The sequence below is a fragment of the Miniopterus schreibersii genome (genome assembly GCF_964146895.1).
Source record: "Miniopterus schreibersii genome assembly, chromosome: 2".
In the NCBI taxonomy this organism is placed as follows: domain Eukaryota; kingdom Metazoa; phylum Chordata; class Mammalia; order Chiroptera; family Miniopteridae; genus Miniopterus; species Miniopterus schreibersii.
In genome coordinates, this window is record NC_138102.1 from 7686839 (window position 1) to 7705258 (window position 18420).

At 47.1% G+C, this 18420-nt stretch overlaps 1 protein-coding gene across 5 annotated transcripts in view; it reads right to left on the minus strand.

Annotated features, from left to right (window-relative positions):
* ACSL1 (acyl-CoA synthetase long chain family member 1) overlaps window positions 1-18420 on the minus strand; it is a 58481-nt gene that overhangs the window by 25086 nt on the left and 14975 nt on the right. For 3 of the 5 annotated variants that reach the window (XM_081124663.1, XM_081124660.1, XM_081124662.1), the window contains exons 2-3: window positions 14341-14567; window positions 3688-3802 (exon numbers count right to left, since the gene is read on the minus strand). In XM_081124663.1, the coding sequence (XP_080980789.1) occupies window positions 3688-3802; window positions 14341-14535 (310 nt within the window). In that variant the 5' untranslated portion in view covers window positions 14536-14567. Of the gene's footprint in view, window positions 1-3687; window positions 3803-14340; window positions 14568-16213; window positions 16275-18420 lie in introns of those variants that run through there. The other 2 variants (XM_081124661.1, XM_081124664.1) reach the window with 2 other exon arrangements.

Below are 18420 nucleotides of genomic sequence, written 5' to 3' on the forward strand. Positions count from 1 at the left end.
CAGCAAAGAATGGGTGTAACACGCATAAACATCGCAATTTGTATTCTGCCTCATTCTACAAAGTGTCAGGTGGACTCCAATGGTCCTCAGATTAGACACAATGAGTTCAGATTGGAAATAATTTTCCCTTGGTTTGACTTTTTGCTTGTTTATTTATTTCCATTTTGTTTCTTAAATGGGGCCGGAGAAGAGGGGAATGAGAGAAGGCAAATGCAAAATTTAAGAAGTGTCAGAGTGTGTCCTGATTCCAACTGAGGTACCTAATAGGCAGGAATAAAAAAAACCCCGTATTAATTATATTAATTATTCACACTAAAGGTTAGTGCAGTAATAAATAAAACCCAAATCATTGGCATTTGGACTTATACAAGTTCCTTTCTACAGATCAATCCCAAGTGAACTTCATGCTCAGTTAGTAGTTGTTGAAGGGAAAAGGTATGTTCACCTGGGGGAAAAAAGCTGCCATGTCTAGACGATCAGAGTTGACCACACACAGGGATGCCTCCTAACTAGAAACAAGGGCTCTACCACCAGCTCTGTGTCTGCTGGGCCTGCATAGCTCCTTCTACGGGGGGGGGGGGAGGCGAGACATCTAGAGCTGGAAGTTTTGTCATCTCCCATCTGACTGAGGCATCTATATTTCTGCTTTGAGAACTAAGACATCTGGCTTCACCATTCTCGGTTTGATCGCCAGCTAAGATGTTCAGATTTGGGCTGGGGAACTGGGGGAAGGAGGAGGAAAAGCAGAGCATGGCCCCCTCTGGGGTCCTGAGAAGTGAGGTGTGCATGTGGGTTCCAGGATCAGTCATGAGGACTCAGGTTGAACAGACTGGCTCCTTCATGCGCACTTCCTGACTGACTCTAAGGCGGTCCTGACAAAAACAGAAAAGAGCTCCACGGGGGCCTTATTCTCAGACCTTCTTCAATTCACAGGGACCATACTAAAGACCAGACTGCCAGTGATCAAACAAATATGCCCTGGGGATGTAATACACAGTGTACAGCATGGTGACCACAGCTAACCAAACTGTACTGTATATTTAAAAACTGCTCAGAGAGTAGCTCTTAAAGTCTTCATCACAAGAAAGCAAACTCTGTAACTACGTGAGGTGACAGATGTTAACTAGACTTATTGCGGTGATCACTATGTTGTATACCCAAAACTAATATAACGTTATATGCCAATTTTATCTCCAAAAATACAAAAGACCGGGCCAAACATGACAAGTCCCATCAGATGTTATTTTCAGAAGGAAAATATATATACATTGGCCATAAGAAGTAATATTACTTTATTCTTCAAGAAAAGGAGTTGGCTGTCTACAGTCAGAGGTCAAATCAGACCTGCTGCCTGTTTTTGTAAACACTTTTTTTTTGGGAATGCAGCCTCATTCATTTACGTATTATCTGAGGCTGCAGTTGAATATTTGTAACAGAGACCAGATGGCCCATAAAGCCTTAAACATCTACTATCTGGCCCTTCCCTGACAAGGTTCAAGGATTCTAGCTTTAAACAGTATAGTTAAGCCCAGGCTCGCCTGGGGGACTTAAAAATATATACTATACCCAGGCCCTGCCAACAGCATTCTTGACATAATTGGACAGGGAATGGGGACTGAGCCTGAGTGTTTTTCAAAAGTTCCCCAGATGACACTGAGGTGCAGCTGGGGTAAGAACCACCGACATAGGGAACTCAATCTTTACAAACGGCTTCCCAGGCACAGCTTTAAAATACTGGGTTTAAAAACTCGGGGCTGGCTTCTCCCATCATTCAACAAACTCCAACTACCTCATCTAGATGCTGGTTTTTGCTCTCTATAGGGGGTTAATCTTATGGTAGCCTCGGAAAATTAAAGCTCAGAATAAACAGCTCCTCTGGGGGGGGGGGGGGAATAAAATAACCTGCAAAGCAGCTCCCTTCAATCTCTGTAGGCTAAAAAAACTGAACTTCCTCTAATTCAGCTCCTCTGAAACATTCATGCAAGTCCTTCATTTTCCAAGCAGAGAAAGTGACCCCCCCAAAAAAGTTACATGACTTAACATCAGGGGACGCTCAGAAGTATAATGTAAGTCACCACACGCCTACATGGATCCTATCGTCTGCTAATGATGGAAAACATGTATGTACAGCTATACACATACGTGCTTTGTGGTAGTGGTGAAGAACACACACACATGCATGCGCACACGCACACAGATGTTTTTCATGTGCCCTTATGTTAGGCTGATCTACCTTATATTTATTCTCACAGGCAAACCCTGACCCTGAAACTAACTCTGAAGAAATCCAGAAATTCAATGATCTAGAAGTAAGTTTTCTTTCCCTTTATAGTGGGGCTGAATGAATCTGCTACAGGAATACTTGGGCAAACACAGTGAACCGAGAGTCCAACTTTGCCAGTATCAAGTAAAAAAACGGCACATGTCACATGCTTGCAGTGTGTTGTGGGGGACCTGGAAGGAGATTACAATCCAGGGAGCAGTGGCAAAAATAAGAGCTAATAACCACCAAAAGATTTAAATAGCAAAGCACGGACCCCCAGGACCATTTCCAGAGAGGTACCTGGAACAAGGAAAAATAGAGAGACTAAAACAAAAAGAGGGACAGGAGGAGGCTGAGGGTGTCCTCCCCTTTATTAAGGGCAAATGAATGAAGTGCCTACTGTGTGCCAGGTTGTGTCAGTGCCAAGAGAGGAGACAGCTGCCCGGTTCAAGGAGCAGCATTAATGGGACAGAAGACCAGGTAAAGACAGGAACAGGATGCTGGGAGGGACAGGGGGAGGGGAGGGGAGGGGAGGGGAGGGGAGGGGAGGGGAGGGGAGGGGAGGGGAGGGGAGGGGAGGGGAGGGGAGGGGAGGGGAGGGGAGGGGAGGAGCAGGGGGAGGGGAGGGGAGGGGAGGGGAGGGGCAGGGGGAGGGGAGGGGAGGGGAGGGGCAGGGGGAGGGGAGGGGCAGGGGGAGGGGAGGGGCAGGGGGAGGGGAGGGGCAGGGGGAGGGGAGGGGAGGGGAGGGGAGGGGAGGGGAGGGGAGGGGAGGGGAGGGGAGGGGAGGGGAAAGGCCTCACTTGAAGGAATGGGATGAAAATGACAGACCAGGAGGTTTCCCAGTAAAGGTGAAATGCCATCTGAGTTTGCAGGGTGAGTAAGGACATAGCAAGTGCCCTGGGCCAAGGGTAGGAAAGAAGAGGCTTTGTGATGGGGGGGGGGTGGACACAGAGGTGGTCGTGGCTTCGAGGGAAGTTCCCCGAGACTGGAGCCTGGACGGGAGGCTGGAAGGGAAAGCAGGTGTGGGATATTGGGGTCTCTGCTGCCACAGGTAGAAATTACAGGTAGTCCCATTTCCAAAGTGTTGCTGATGGAACACTGCTTCCTTGGGAGGTCAGTATTTATTTCTTGAAATAGGAGTCTCCTGATCAGTAACTTTGAACAATACTGAACAGGGCCCAAAGAAGCAGGTCTCGTAAGCTAATGTACACGTAACTCTCCATAAAATACATGACATGCTGAACATACGTGTGACCGTGGAGCCCACTCTATTGCCACAGGCAACGTCTCGAGGGGCTAGTGAGCTCTGGGACTACTCTGGAGAAGTGATGGGAAGAGAGGGCAGCCTGAATAACATGAAGAAAGGCCAGGCATTCTGAATAAAATCCTCAAGCATCAGCACATAAATTCAGTACGCTGCTTACTTGACACCTGGATGCCTCTCTGGAAACCTTCATATAAGGTTCTGACATCATCGTAGAAATACTCCAAGGGCTCGTCACTGTCAAGTAGCGTGGATCTCCGAGCGCCATCACTGCCCTATAAAAAAAGACAGAGAGACAGATGAGCATGTTAGGGGAAAGCATTAAACATAAGAGCCTAACTCGCCCACCCGTGATCCCCCAGCGGCCCTGTGGAGCAGCTGCCCAGCGAGTGGAGCGTTTGTCGAATGAACTGAGGTGCAGGCTGTGGCGCAGACCACTGATTTTGCGTTTCCTCTTTGCCAACTGCACTATCATTCATTAGGAACTTCGGTTTCTCACAGAGCATCTACCAGTCGCGACCATCAGCTACAAGGCACAGGGTGTGCAGGCCCGTCTGTGCCCGTGTGATGTGCAGCCCCGACAGGTGGCAGATCTGATGCCGCGGGGTGCCCTTCTGCGCCCGCCTTCCCCGGTGGCTCAGTGAGCACACCTGCTCGGTGCCAGAGCTCCTGACCAGTGGTCCGAGCCACCTGGAGGGGCAGTTGTTTTCACCCTGGGCCAGAGAGACACTACACGGGGTCCAGATGTCCATAGGAACGTCAAGCATTCTTCGGAGTCCGATGAATAAAAGTTCAGCTATTATGATGCCAGAGCCTATGATTCTTTTTTCATGTCCGAGACAGGCTTCACATTTGCAACAGTCAGGAAACACTTTCTTGGGGAAATGAGACTATGATACAGGGACTTCTGGTACCACAAGAAAGGACTGTTCAAAAGTGGGAGACATCGTCTCTGGCTTGAGGTTTGAGGAAAGGAGACAGGAAAGCCTTCGAGAAGAGGCAAAGGGCTGGGTCTCAGAGAGCAGACAGGCTGTGCAGGCAGAGCTGGTGGGAACCAGACGTACTGCGGGGGGAGGACCACGTGCAGACCCTCGTACGGTAACGGCTGCCACACGTTTGAGTGGCTTCCTTTCCTTTGTTTTTTTGAATTAGAATTCTTACTCCTCCCACATGCTCTCTTTCCTCCCCTCCATCTATACAGTGAAAATTGCTTTGAATAACACAGTAGTATATGAAGGGAAAAATGACAAGCCCCTATTACCAATATGGTGAGTCCCTTCTCGACTTTTTTCTATGTTTATACATTTATATACATTCTTTCAGTATCTGCTAGTTGCTACATATGTGTATTTAACTCGATCTAAAACTGTGAATAATTTTCTGGAGTAAATATCACCCCATCATATATTCCAATGTTCGCATGGTCTTCTCTAACTTGGCAGAAACTTTCTAATACCTGTAGCCATGATTCCAAATATAATTATTATACAACATGCTGCTTTAGAAAACAAAGCAGTTATTCTTTGCATAAAGATGGAAATAGAATCATGCATCACTGTCACTTAATCTGAGTCTGTTTTCTCTTCTGTAAAATGGGGATTCCATGTGTCCATGTCCAGGGCTATCTTTAACCAGAACTTTCCTGTTTCCTGTAAAATACGAATATTAGACTATTACTCAGACACCCAGTAACATGCTCTAACTACAATACCAGTCCACCTTAGCCAATATCTTTCTTTGCTACAAAAAATATTCAGACGAAAATTCAGAAGCAATTTTGTGGCTTTATAGTAAGATTCAGAAACCTCTTCAACCCAGGAAGCCACCAAAAGACCCAGGGCATCGTGACTAAGAAGGTAGAGAAAGGGCTGGGAATGAAATGACAGAATGGAAGCAGGAAAGAGCTAAGAAAAGTAAGAGATGGGAACAGCCGGGTGAAGAGGGACAGCTGCCACAAACAAAGGCCTCCTGCCTGCTGGGCCTGCAGTGTGTGGCCTGGCGGTGCAGGCAGCCTGGCCGCATTTTCTCTGTAAAAGCAATACCTCCCCCCATGCCCTCTGCTGAGTCGTGCCCACAGCTGTCAACTTTGAAGGCTGGAATCGGGGGGTAAGACACAGAGCTTGCTCTTACGGAGCCTGACGCCTATCCTTACGTGACCAGAGCTGTTCCCATGGGCACTGGCTGAGCAGGAGAGTGGGGAGGAAGTCAGAATGGACCAAGAGAAGCAGCCTGGAGTCTATGGAGCTCGGCTCACCCTAGAGCTAAGGCCCTCGAAGGCTCATCGGGGAACACACAGTCCTTGTAAGGAAAGCAAAAGAGCTGGTCCTTGGCCAGATCCATGGAATCAGAGACTCTGGGGGTGTGACTCAGCAGTCTGTGTTTTAGCAAGAAACCTACAAGGAGTGTGAGCAGTGTGCAGAGCAGGACGGAGGGAAGCGTCTAGGGAAAAACCAACACACACGGGCCCCGACTAGGGCAGTGGCAAGTGGGAGTGGGGAGAAGGCAGGCACCGGAGAATGAAGCCCCAGGGCATGGGGTTTGGCAAGTAACAGTCTGAGAAAAGGAGGAGAAGGTTGGAGGACCAAGAAGACAGTAGTTCCATTTTATCAAAAATAGAAGACTGGGGGTTGGGGGTAGGTTTAAGAAAAGAGATTAAGCTCAGCTTTCGATGCATGGAGACTATATCCCTTCAAGATAGGAGGTCAGCTTCCCAATGCTCATTTTGGGAATCACCGCTCTAGAGTATAACCTGATAATAAACTTCTGGCTAAATAATTATTTGCTTAGGTTAATTTTTTGGTGGCATATAATGCTCAGGACTTTGAGAAACATGGAGATAAAACAGTCAAACAGAAGTGAAAGGAGTTATATCCCAGATAAAGCCATCCTCTTGACAACTATCCTGAAGACAAGCTATTTATTATTATTCTAATTAGCAAGTAGAATAATTAGCAAAAGTTTGAAGATGAAGCAGTACATTGGTTCTATGCCAATTTAAGGCATAGGTGAAACTGGGTCAATGTCGCATTGCCCTTGGTTGTAAGGCACATTCCATAGTTTCGAGAAGAAACACAATGAAACAGGAGTAGCGGAGACCAAGCAGCATGCTTTGAAATGTGTGGCTCTGTGAAATGACCACGTACGTGTTCCTGTAAATAATTATTTTTTATGTGCACGCACGCAGCCATTTTCCCCCCTGTAAGTAAACACTGGGGGTCAGGGCCTTGGTCACACCTGCCAGGGGCAAGGGACTGCAGCTGAGTGTTGGGAAGCTTGTTTGTAACAACTGGACTCAAAACATCTGCATGTGCTACAGAAATCAAGCCATTACAAAAGCTGGGCATTTAATTCTGGGGTTACTTAAGCACACATGCGTATTTCTAGGACCATCCACTTAAATTTTAAAAAATACTTCAAATTTGGCCTTCTGGACTTCTGATACAACCTGCAGATTGGGGGTGGAGGTGGGGGTGTCAGTTTTGCTCAAGAAACAGGGTGAGGTAAGCAGATAACCCCAATCAAACATTTGGAAATCAGTGAGCAAGACTGTGAGTCACGAAGGGTTATAGGCCTTTACTTCTGCTACGCCCTTCAATGCGACCATACAGTTTCCCAGTTTAAAAAACACACACAAACGATGGTGAGTCAAGCCTCCTACAGTCAAATCGGGGGTCATTAGTATATTCGTATATTCTGATGTATATACTAATGTATTCATTAGTATATTAGTATATTCTACCCAGGCTGAGGTTCCCCCCCCTCCAAGGCTCCCCATGTGGGCTGAATTAGGAAATGTAAGTTCCAACTCCCCTCTGGGCGGGGGCGGGGGAGGGGCAGCAAGAGCAGGACACTGATGAACACCTGTGTCAGTGGTCCCCAGACTAGGACTCTAGCCATCACCTGACAAAAGGGAACTTGATGGTCAGAGGCATTCTGAGTCACTCCCACATTTAAATGCAAAAGCAAATCCCACCCTCGAAGATTTCTGGGGGACAGGAAGGCCCAAGCTTTATAAATTGTGGTCTTGCCCATCTCCACCTAGAAGATGGATAGCTACAGGCCACAAGGCAACCCTTACCCTGTTTACTCCCTCCAAGGAGGGGGGGCTGGGCAGGAAGAAGAGGGACTCTGGATGAGGGAGGAGGGGAAGGAAGAGAGAGCAGAAAGAGGGGAGAGGACGCAGTAACTTCTAAAGAGACTGCTGGCGACTTGGCTGGATTTTAATGTGAAATCTATCTCGGGGGGGGGGGGGGGAAGCAGCAGGTGTAACCACAGTCCTATAGGGGTAAAAATGGCTTCCCCCCCACTTCCAGTATCCTCCATGTGAAACAGACTCCTCCCAGCATTACAGTTTACATGCCTCTTGCCCTGCCCAGACCATCATCTGCTTCTTCCTGTCAACAGGCGCAAAACTACTTTCTCATCCAAGGACCTCAAGATGGGCTCTCTGGCCATCAGTTCTCCTATCCAGCAGCACCAGATCTCTGATAGATCAAAAGAGGGCCTAGGAAAGCCAGCCCCCAGGTGACCCTCCCACCATGCTTTTTGAACGACAATGGAAAGAATATTTAAAAGAATACTTAGACTGCCCTGTTATGCTGACCTGTAAATGTCACAGGGTAGTACTGGACCCTCAGGTTGACTATTTGTGCTCACCATTTAACTAGCTAACTTCCCAAGTACTGTCACAGCTGGTGCTGTCATCTGAGCGAGTGCTTACTGAGCACCTACTACAGGCCAGCCACTTTGCAGGTGAGAAAACAGACGGAGAGGGGGGCTTTCTTGTCTTAGTCCCACATCCAAAACGCGGCGGGGAGCCGAGCTTCAGACCCAGCCTCTTGGGCCACCTGGTAGGTTACGAGATTTGTCTGTGCCTCATAAGCAGGTTCAAACAGCCCCCACGTTGGTCATCTTCATCTTCGAGGGGACAGGCCCAGGCTGCTTGAGCCTGACTGGGTTTTCTGGTTCCTCAGTGCTCTCCCCTGATCCTCTGAAACGTTTTCCAACTTCCCGAGCTCCCACTGTCCCCATCAGAGGACTCACTTAGGCATGGGAAGGCTGACAGTACTTAGCAAACTCCAGTTCTGCGCTGCTAAACCCACCTCAGTCTCATCCCCAGAGAAAGTCAGCCACCCACAGAAGGGAAAATAGCACCTCCTGCCCCCCATGAAAGGGGAGAAAGTTTGGAGTCCCCAAATCCAAATCCCCACAAACACAGAGTGACCTAGCAAAACACAACAGCCTGGGGCTCCTCCTCACGCCTGCCATCTAGAATGTGCTATGCACTTCTGAGTGTGCCACCTGAATGTGCTTTGCTTCTGAGGTGAAGTTTGCAGGGACCCGGGGTCTAGCTCTGCCCTTTGCGGCCTGTGAGACCTTGTGGGGTACGGGGATTTGTGTCCAAAGGCTGGGAAAGCTTACAGGGGTGGCGCAGCTGAACCTGCTTCGGAGGCTATTCTGAAGCTTGAACAAGCATTGAGACACACGCTGCAGCACACACGGCCCCTGAGTGATGGGGCCTGGGAAGTGGCATCATTTCTACAATACGAAACTGTGTTTTTAGACCCGCACTACCATTTCCTCATAGAGTGACCTTGGGCTTTTCTTTCCTGTTAAAAGGAACCCAGAAATATTTTTCTTTTCTAAAGCACTCACCCTCCCTGCTTGGAATTCCTGAAGGCAGCTACGTGATACTTCTGTGGCCTGGTCTTGGCACCAAGCTCAGAAACTCTTTCTCCAGCTCTCTGTACTGCCCGCCCCTCACCCTGCAGCCCGTGTACCAATGCCGCTGCCCACGACCAGCACGAACCCTCTGCCACCACGTTCAAATCACTAGTCACTTTCAAGTTAGCAGACAAGCCCAGCAACACAGGGAAACTCAGCTGTTTCCTATACTGTGAGTTTAGTAAGAAAAAGAATATTAGCAGGGTTTTCATAGTTTGTTATTAAAAAGCCCAAGTTTTAGAAAAGGGGCGAAAGTTTCCTATAGGTACAGAAGTGCTGATGTTTGCACACTCCCAGAATAACATGTCTAGACAAAAACACCCCTCCAATACCCTCTACCCATCCCACCTGCACTGCCCCAACTGTGCCAGCCGCAGGGTGGCCTGCTGAAATACCCAGAGGCTGCGACACTTCAGGAGAATGTGTCCGCAGATTCTCAAGCATGACAGTGCAAACACTGCCCCAGGTGGGGCTGCAGGGGCAAATCTGCACACATCTGTGACTGACAGTTATACTGTAATCAGCACCAGGGGAGCAGGCCATGGGAACAGTAACCAGAGCCTGTAGTTACAGATGGTACATAAACGAAAGTTAATGCCTAAAAACAGTCAAGCTTTACACGGGGATGACTGACAGATAGGAGGCCAGACCATCAAACCAGGAGATTCCTCCAAATCTCACACACATGTCTAGCTGACTGTTCCGAGGGTTCCAGAGACGAGTTATGTCTATATTTATGCTTGTATTTACAGATGACTGCGGAAACAATGCGACTGTTCCTAGTATTTCTCCCTTCCTCTTCATGCTCACCTGCTACCTCCTGCCTGGTTTGAATCCGTCAGTCCAAGGCCCCCTCTTACAGATGACTTTGCCCTCCCTCCTACAGACCCCCAATGGTGTCTGTGGAGGGGTGGCCCAACCTCTGCCTGCACCCACCCATTTGTACATCTCTGCCTCACAGAGCTGGCTGGTCCTGCCCAACTCACACCACCACCCCTACTCAGCCCCAGTTGTTCAAGTCCAGAAGGGCACCACCATTCTTTGTTTTATTTTTTCAGCTTTACTGAGGCATAACTGACAAAACTGCAACATATTTCACGTGTACATTGTGAAAGGGTCCCCCCATCAGGTTAACGCATCCATCACCTCACATTCTTACCAGTGTTTTTTTTTCTTTCTTGGTGAGAACACAGTTCTACTCTCAGCAAATTTCAATTATACAAATAAAGTGCTGTCATCTGTAATCACCATATGATACATCAGATCATCAGACCTTAACATCTTTTCACTGAAAGTCTGTACTATTTACCAGCCCCTCCTTATTTCTCCAGCCCCCAGACCTGACAATCACTCTTCTACTCCCTGTTCCTAAGAGTTAGCCTTTTCCCTTGACATCACCATCTTTGTTTGTACACTGTCACTATCCCCATAGCCTGACACTTTGTCTGCACAGTCCAGTATGGGTCTCCATAAAAACTTGTGACTCAGTGACCTCTCTCTTCTCTTGCAGACACTGCTCATGCCAGTTTGCAAGTAGGTCTTGACACACGTGTGCGTAAAACCAGTGATTCTGCCAGCCACACGGGAAGATCCCTCTCAGTAGCAGTGTCCACACGCACCCTCTGACATGGACAAAAATGCTAGTCCTTGCCGCAATGTGCATGTCAGCTTGGAGGTCTGAGGTTGCCTGGGCAAGCCGTGGCCTTGAGAAGGGCTGTGACTTCTGAATTTTAACACTGTGCTAGTTACTGAGCGCTGCTTCCACAGGCAAGTGTCCCATTTACTTGAACCACAGTTCTGGTTTTATGGCGTGAATACAAGACCCTTATATTACTCCTGGTTTAAGGATGACCCCTGTCCTCTGCCAGGGGTGGAAGGATCCTCAGCAGAACTTCCTGCCCCCCTGTGTGCTTCCTGAGGGCAGCCTCTTCATCCCTGGTACTGTACACACCATGCAGCAGACGCTTGGGTACCTGCTGAATGAATGCCTACCTCTCTGTGACTTATGGAGGGTCACATCCAGAGCGCACATTGTTCGTGTCAGACATTCTGGGACACAGGGTTAAAGCTCTAAGGAAAGTTGCTAATCATATGTGTCCCACAGCACCGTAGTCATAATACATAACTTTCAATCACTGTGATGAAGACAGCATACCCGAGCCCCAGGTCTCCCACTGACTGTGTGACACGTCACCTCCTTGGACTCAGGTGCTTCCTTATGTATAAAATGTGAGGGCTGAAAGAGGAGACCTTTACAGAAGAAGAAAACTGACATTTACTGAACACTTATTAGGGATCAGGCAGATGCTCTGCATAGCTCTACATGGTCCTCTTAACAACAGTGACATGGGGAAGGTACTGGCACCTTCCAGATGAGGAATCTGAAGGTCAGAAAAGTCAGGTGCACTAGCCCAGGGCTGCCTGGTCCAAGCAGAGCAGCAGGGTCCAGCCTCGGCCACGTCTCTCTGCCCCTTTGGTCCCTTCCAACTCCAACATGCTCTCGTGTCCCTTAACTGCAGCCACCATGGTCTGCGCCCTGATCAATCCCAAAGGGTTCCCAGTCACTCCAGTGAAGATCATCTTCATTAGAGGCCATGGAGACCATAATCCCAGAGAAAAGGCTGAGACCAGCGAAAACTGGAAAACTTGCGTTATCACTGGTGAAAGTGATTGAAGAAAAAAAACAAAAGCTAGACACTCGCACAGAAACCTGCTTCTACCCACAGAAACTTACTTCTGGAGGAGCAGCAGCAAAAACTCTGTGGAAGAGGGAAGTCCTTCCCTGACCCGTGGGGAAAGGCCCACCTCTCTGTCACTGCTGCAGGCTGGTGAGCTGTAGGTACAGACAGAGGGACACAGCTCTCTAAACAGGGTGCTGATCAAATTCGCTCACAAGTTTAAAACGCCTCTGGATTCTGTTGCTAACTCCGTCGGGTCTGTCCCATTCTGCAGCTTATGTCTTCAGCACTTTTCCTGCGCAGGTGCAGAGCACGGGCGCTGACATCCTCTTTACAACCCTGACTGGTAAAAGGACGTTTTCCAAGCTGCAACATAAAAAAACACCTCTGTGCTGCTGCTTTAAAAGAGTGTATCTGGGAAACAGCCAGTATGGACAGTGATGAGATGCAATCAAGCCAAAAATAGCAGCTTCTCCTCATTTTAATATCCAAGTAAAGTTAATGGGAAGGGGAGGGTGAAACAACCGCATATAGGAAATGGGAGGGGGCCGTGAGAGTGGGGACTGGCACACGGTGCTCACTTGTTTTCAAAGTAGGACCGAAGCAACAATATTTTCATCGGGTGATCAGCCCCTGCAACAGTGGCAGATATACAAGCTCCTGATTAATACTTAATGAAATGAATTAAGTTCCTCTTTCTGCCACATCTAGGAAAGCATCTATAATCACTAAATATCATAACGCCAAAGCTAATCTCAAATTCAATATTTTAAGTTCTTTTTTAAGAAATGCAAAGCAAATTCTGTATACCTAAGACCTACAAATTCTGAAAATCCAAGCTAAATCCATTTCTATAAGCAAACAGAAAAGCCAGGAAGCGTACATACCAGATAGTGAAATTATAGATTTTAATTTTCTTTCTGCTTATCTGTAGTTTTAAACTGTCCTACAGAGAATGTGTATGAGTATTTTAATAAGGCTCGATGACTTCATGCTAAGCTGGAACTTAAAAATCACACTGTAAGTGTCTCCCCGATTTCTCATATAAGAAATAAGAATTAGGCACTTTTTACAGTTACTGCTAAATTATAAACATCTTAAATCTGCACTTGCCAAGTCCTCTCCATAGTGATGGCAACGCTACTGAGACATCAGGTCCCTGCCAGGAGAGGAGAATGTCCCGAACTTCACACGTACCTATTAGGAAATGTTAAATTCCACTCATTACTGGTATATGATATGCTGACATGAAATATTCAGTTGACCTTCTATATAGAAATAAAGTATCTTACAGCCATCTCTCCTCAGCAGTTCAGTCCTTCTATTTTTACATTTTGGCATGAATAAAACTAACGTACCTTTTATATATTTTAGGAGTTCCACATTAATGAATCCAAGAAATTGTCTAAAAGAACTAAAATCCTCTAAGTAACAAGAAGCCATGACTCCGGCCTGGGCTTTACTTGGAAGGACACCCTCCCTCACGTGCCTGCCAGCCGGGGCGGGGGGGGGGGGGGGGGGGGGAGCTCGCCTACATCCAAGAGCAGTAAGTGAGGCAATTCTGCATTTTACAACATTGTTTCCATATATGTCGAAAGTAATACGCACTGAAAACTCACTCGGACTTGGGCAGGAAAGCAAGAAAGGGCCGCGTGGAGAGGAGAAGCCCGGCCTCACCTTTCAGCCCTCATGGTTCGCGCCTGAGCAGACTCGGGGGCCGGGAAAGGGCCCTGGGAAGGGTCTGCCTGGAAGGGTGTTTGCATCTCCTCGGCAATCCCACCCATTCGGCCCTAACTGGAATGCACGCTCTGCTGTAATTTTCGTGACGATGACAGCATGACCTTTGTTTGCCCGAGTTAGGAACGACAGTGACACTGGACAGCTCAGCCTCAGACGCCTCCTGGGTGTCCTGTCGAGTCTGTGGCCACGTTATTCGGGCAGGTTCCCAGTCTAACCTCCTCCTTGAGACCCCGGGGTCTCTTTCAGCAGCTGGGGGATGTGTTCTAACTATGGGATACAGCACAAGCGAAATCCTCTGTCTGTGACACTGGCTTGACAGCCCTCTTCTCTGCTAGCACATGTGCCCTGCGAGAGCTGGGGCCCTGTACCTGTCCCTCCTGACCCTCGTGTCTCATACACCTCGGGCCTACCGCGGTGCCTAGCACAGGCAGCTCTGTGGGACTTCTGGAACGAGCCCTGTGACTATGGGCAGACCCCCAGCCAAACCCGCCTCGTCTGTCCCTCTGCCTGCATTTTGGCCTCCAATTCCATTTACAATCATCGGCAAACTTCTGTTTGTTGAGTACATTTTCCCTTACAAAGTGCCCTCCCAAGCAATGTGGATTCAACGGGGCTTGGCTCATCTGGGGACACGCAGGGGAAATCCACAGGCAGGCCAGACCTCCACTTACCGCCACCTCCACCGACTGCATGGAGAGGTCACATGGTGGCTTCAGGGCCTTGGGCCTCGTGGCGTACCAGAAAGTGGTGAGTGCTGCGAACGCGCCGAAGCCCATGAGCGTGTTGGTTGGAAGGGTACGAATGTACTGTCGGAAGTCAGCCAGCTCTGGCATCCGAAAATACCGGAACAACTCGTGGGCTTGCATTTTCCCGTGCTGGTGGTGCCCTGAGCTGACTTCTGTCGGGAGAGAAACAGGTCAAGTTCATTCAGGAGGCAGGACCCTCCTCCAGAATCCCCGAAGGCCACCCGTCCGACTAACCAAGGCACTAAGCCCACAGTCTGACAGTCTAGGGCTCTTCCTGGCTGTCAGATTCCATTTTTGTAAAAATCACTTTAGGAATTCACTTTACTTCTATCATCTTGTGTAAAGTTTTCATTAACCACATTTAAAAATATTTACTCACAAAGAATTCTTGCCATAAAATGCTCAAATAAGTGGCATAAGTTACCGTTTTCTTCCCTGATATTCTCTGTTTTCCTCCATCAAATCAAACAGACTCAACTGTCATTGTCATAGCCAATAGGGAGAACAGCAAAGAGGCACAAACAAGCCTGAAACACCTGGGGCCATTGGTTTTCATTTCTTCCCACAAAGCTCAGGACAAGCTCCCCACCTGGTCAAACAGACCAATTCGATGTCCATGTGCCTCTCTCCTTCCCCATCCTCTGACCATGAAAGCAACGATATAAATGCGCAGGAAACTATAGTTGGCTATTCTGATGAAATAGTTTCCATTATACTCTTCAACATAGTATAGCTAAAATATAATAATAAATTGCTGTGCATAAACTTTAAACCAACCACCACATATCTTGAGAGAGGTTATAGCATAGTATCTGAGAAAAAGTATGGAACAGTACTTAAGATCCCAGATTCTAAAACCAAATCCTGCCTTCCCAGCTTATTAGCTGTATGATTTAGGACAAATGACTTCACCTCTCAGTGCCTCAGTTTCCTCATGTATAAATGGAGATGAAAATAGTGCCTATCTCCGAGGGCTTTTATAATGACTAAATAATTCACACAGAACTTAGAGTGGTATGAGGCACCAGAAAGTGCTCAATAACTGGGAGGCATTATTATTATTTCCTATACCAATACTCTGCAGTTATTCCTGCGTGCAGAACAGTAAGGTACAGAGGTAATGAAAAACAGTGTTTGATTACAAGGAGTTTACAAACAAAATTTAGAAGCCAAGACGCAGAGAAGAAGATCAGATGAACTCAATGTATATCAAAGCCTCAAACTGCATGTTAGAGACAATTTACATTTGTCAGTATAAAAACTGTGAAGTACACATAAGATAGAAGAATAATTCTCATTAGAAAGTTCTTGATGAGTAATTGCCCTGCAGTATGGCAGTAAAGGGGAGAAAATAACAGTAAATGACCTGAAAGAGATTTCTTGAAAACTTCCTGGCTATCCACTCGGTGTTAGTTTAGCTCTAAGTTCAGATATTTGTGAGCTATTTATTATATGTTCTTTTAAAGAGACTGAAAATAATCCTTTTTCAAATACAGAAATCTTCTTTAAATTTCAATCTGTACTATTGTATTCTTTTCTTTACAGAGTAGCAGCATGTCAAGGGTTCTCACTGGCCATCAATACTACAGGGGTCAATATAGTGTATTTGTTCAGCTCATGCAATCTTGTGCTACAACAGCTCCATGTAAGTGTATGTACATACACACACACACACACACACACACACACACACAGACACACACACAGGAAATTTGGAGGTCTGACATGACAACAGAGAAGGAACAGATAAGCAAATTTCTTTAGGTCATAATTCTGGAGAGAAAACACCAGCACTTACAAAATCGCTCACCATCTGTGCCACCAAGAGCTGACTGCAGGTGACACACCACTGCAGAAACAGAAAAGGCGGCGGGGGTGGGGGTGGGGTGGGGGTGGGGCAGGGGTTGGAGGAGCTCAGCCGGTGCTTACCCGGCCTGCCAAGGTCTCTCAGGGCATTAGTCACATGCCAAGTCCTGTGCTGCTGCCCACTGGGCTAAAGGTAACTAGCAGACAAAATCCATACTTGACTTCCCAGGAGAAGACAGGACGAAGGATGGGCCAATGAGAGGCTGAGAGCAGAGTCACCCCACTACTCCACCCATGGGCAGGAACAGGCATCAGCTAGTGTCACTACCAGTGCCAGTTCTGAAAACATACATTGTTTTCTTTCTGCTCAGCTTCACAATGAGAAGAGACAATGGGCATGTTTTTAAAAGCCATTGAAATGATCAGATGTTGGGTGGTATGTTGAACCAACATAAGACAAACCAAGAAAGAAACAGACTGTCAATATACACTCACAGTGGATTTTATTCTAGATGAATTCATAGGAATTAAACTATTCATCATTTAACATATCTGAGCATCTAGTGTGTGCCAGGCATGTGCTAGGAGCTGGGAAGACAGTGCTAAAGATAGGGCAGGGCTCTCAGGGGACTAACCAGCTGGGCAGAAGATACAGTAGAAATTAAACAAGCAATATCTATAAAGTGTGATGAGTGTTCCCACCATTAAGATCCAGGGATCAGGCAAGACCTCTCTGAGGGAGATGCTTATATGAGACTTTGAGGCTGAGCAGACAAATTGAGTTGGTCCTCTCGGCACTGAGCTGTCAAACTTCATACAGTATTGCAATCCTACGACCACAAAGCACTCTTACACATTTAATGTGCAAATCTGCCTTCCCCTTCAATCAATCCATGTCCCAGTTGTCTTTGTTACCCCTGCCCCAGCACTCTAAGTCTGAATGGAGGTGCCCAGCCCTGACCCAACACCCTTGCCTTCCCTTAAAGTAATTTCAATAAAACCTAGATTGTGTGAATTTACACGGGTTTTTCAACAGAATCACGTCCCTGTGTGAGAATATTAAATAATTCCCTCACAAACAAATACAGTCATGATCGGGTGAGTAATTCTTTTCTATTTTAAGCATTAGCAATAACCAAGCTGTAGACAGCATGATACTAAGAATGAAAGAAGTCTATTTTTAGAAATGTCTAAGGAAGAGAACTTTTTAAAAACTTCAGAAAATTACAGCAGCACTCATGCAAAGCATTTTATCAGATATTGATGTATAATACTAAGTAAGGGTTTAAAGCCAGCTAAATTCTTATCTGTGTTGATAATGACAAGCTACAGCAGTTTACTTCATGCCTCTTAGCTGGCAATCAGCAACCAGCTGCAAACCAACCATACCGAACAAACTGGTTAGTGCTGTATGTAGGAAACTACAGCCTATGCAGTAAAGGATTAAGCCAATACCTCATTTAGATCCGTGGAAAGAACAATTCTTAAATGTGAAACCAAGAGCATTTTAAATCTTGCCCCTTCTGTTTAAGGAAAAGGCACCCGGGACATTTAGAAATGGACACAGACCTTCACTCAAAGAAAATGAGCCACAATAAACAGTCTTCAAATACTGTGGGCAAACATGAGCACCACCCATTAAGACAATCTCAATCAATAATTGGTCTCGAAGGATTATCGAGACTCATCAACTTGCCAACAAGTGGTTAAAACTCAGAATTGATTCTTGTTCCAATACTGTTCTGGTTGGAATATTTCTAAAGTTCTTTCGAAAGCCAATCTGCACATCACGATCTCCGGGAGTTTACAGCCCAGGCATATAATCACTCTGTTGTCGCCAAGAATACCACTCAGTCGGCTTAAAGGTTTACGCAGTCGGTAGCCAGTGTTTCTCGGCTAGAACACAGGAGACTACTGGCAGCCAGCGTCTCCTTCCCCTCAGCTACTCCTGCACCCTTCCTCTCCGCACCCACAAAAAGGGGGTTTGCTCAGCTGGGTCTTTTGAATTTCCTATAAAGCTGGAGTCTAAAACCACGGAATGACTGAGGACGTGGCAAGGGTCAGGGAAATCTGGCACAAGCCCATTGCAAAGAACCAGGCGCAGACTGCCTTTAAATAGACCTGGAGAGGAACATGTACAGGGCAGGGGAACAGATATGGGGCTGCATGGCTGTCAGAGAGCAGCGTCTGCTTCCCAGC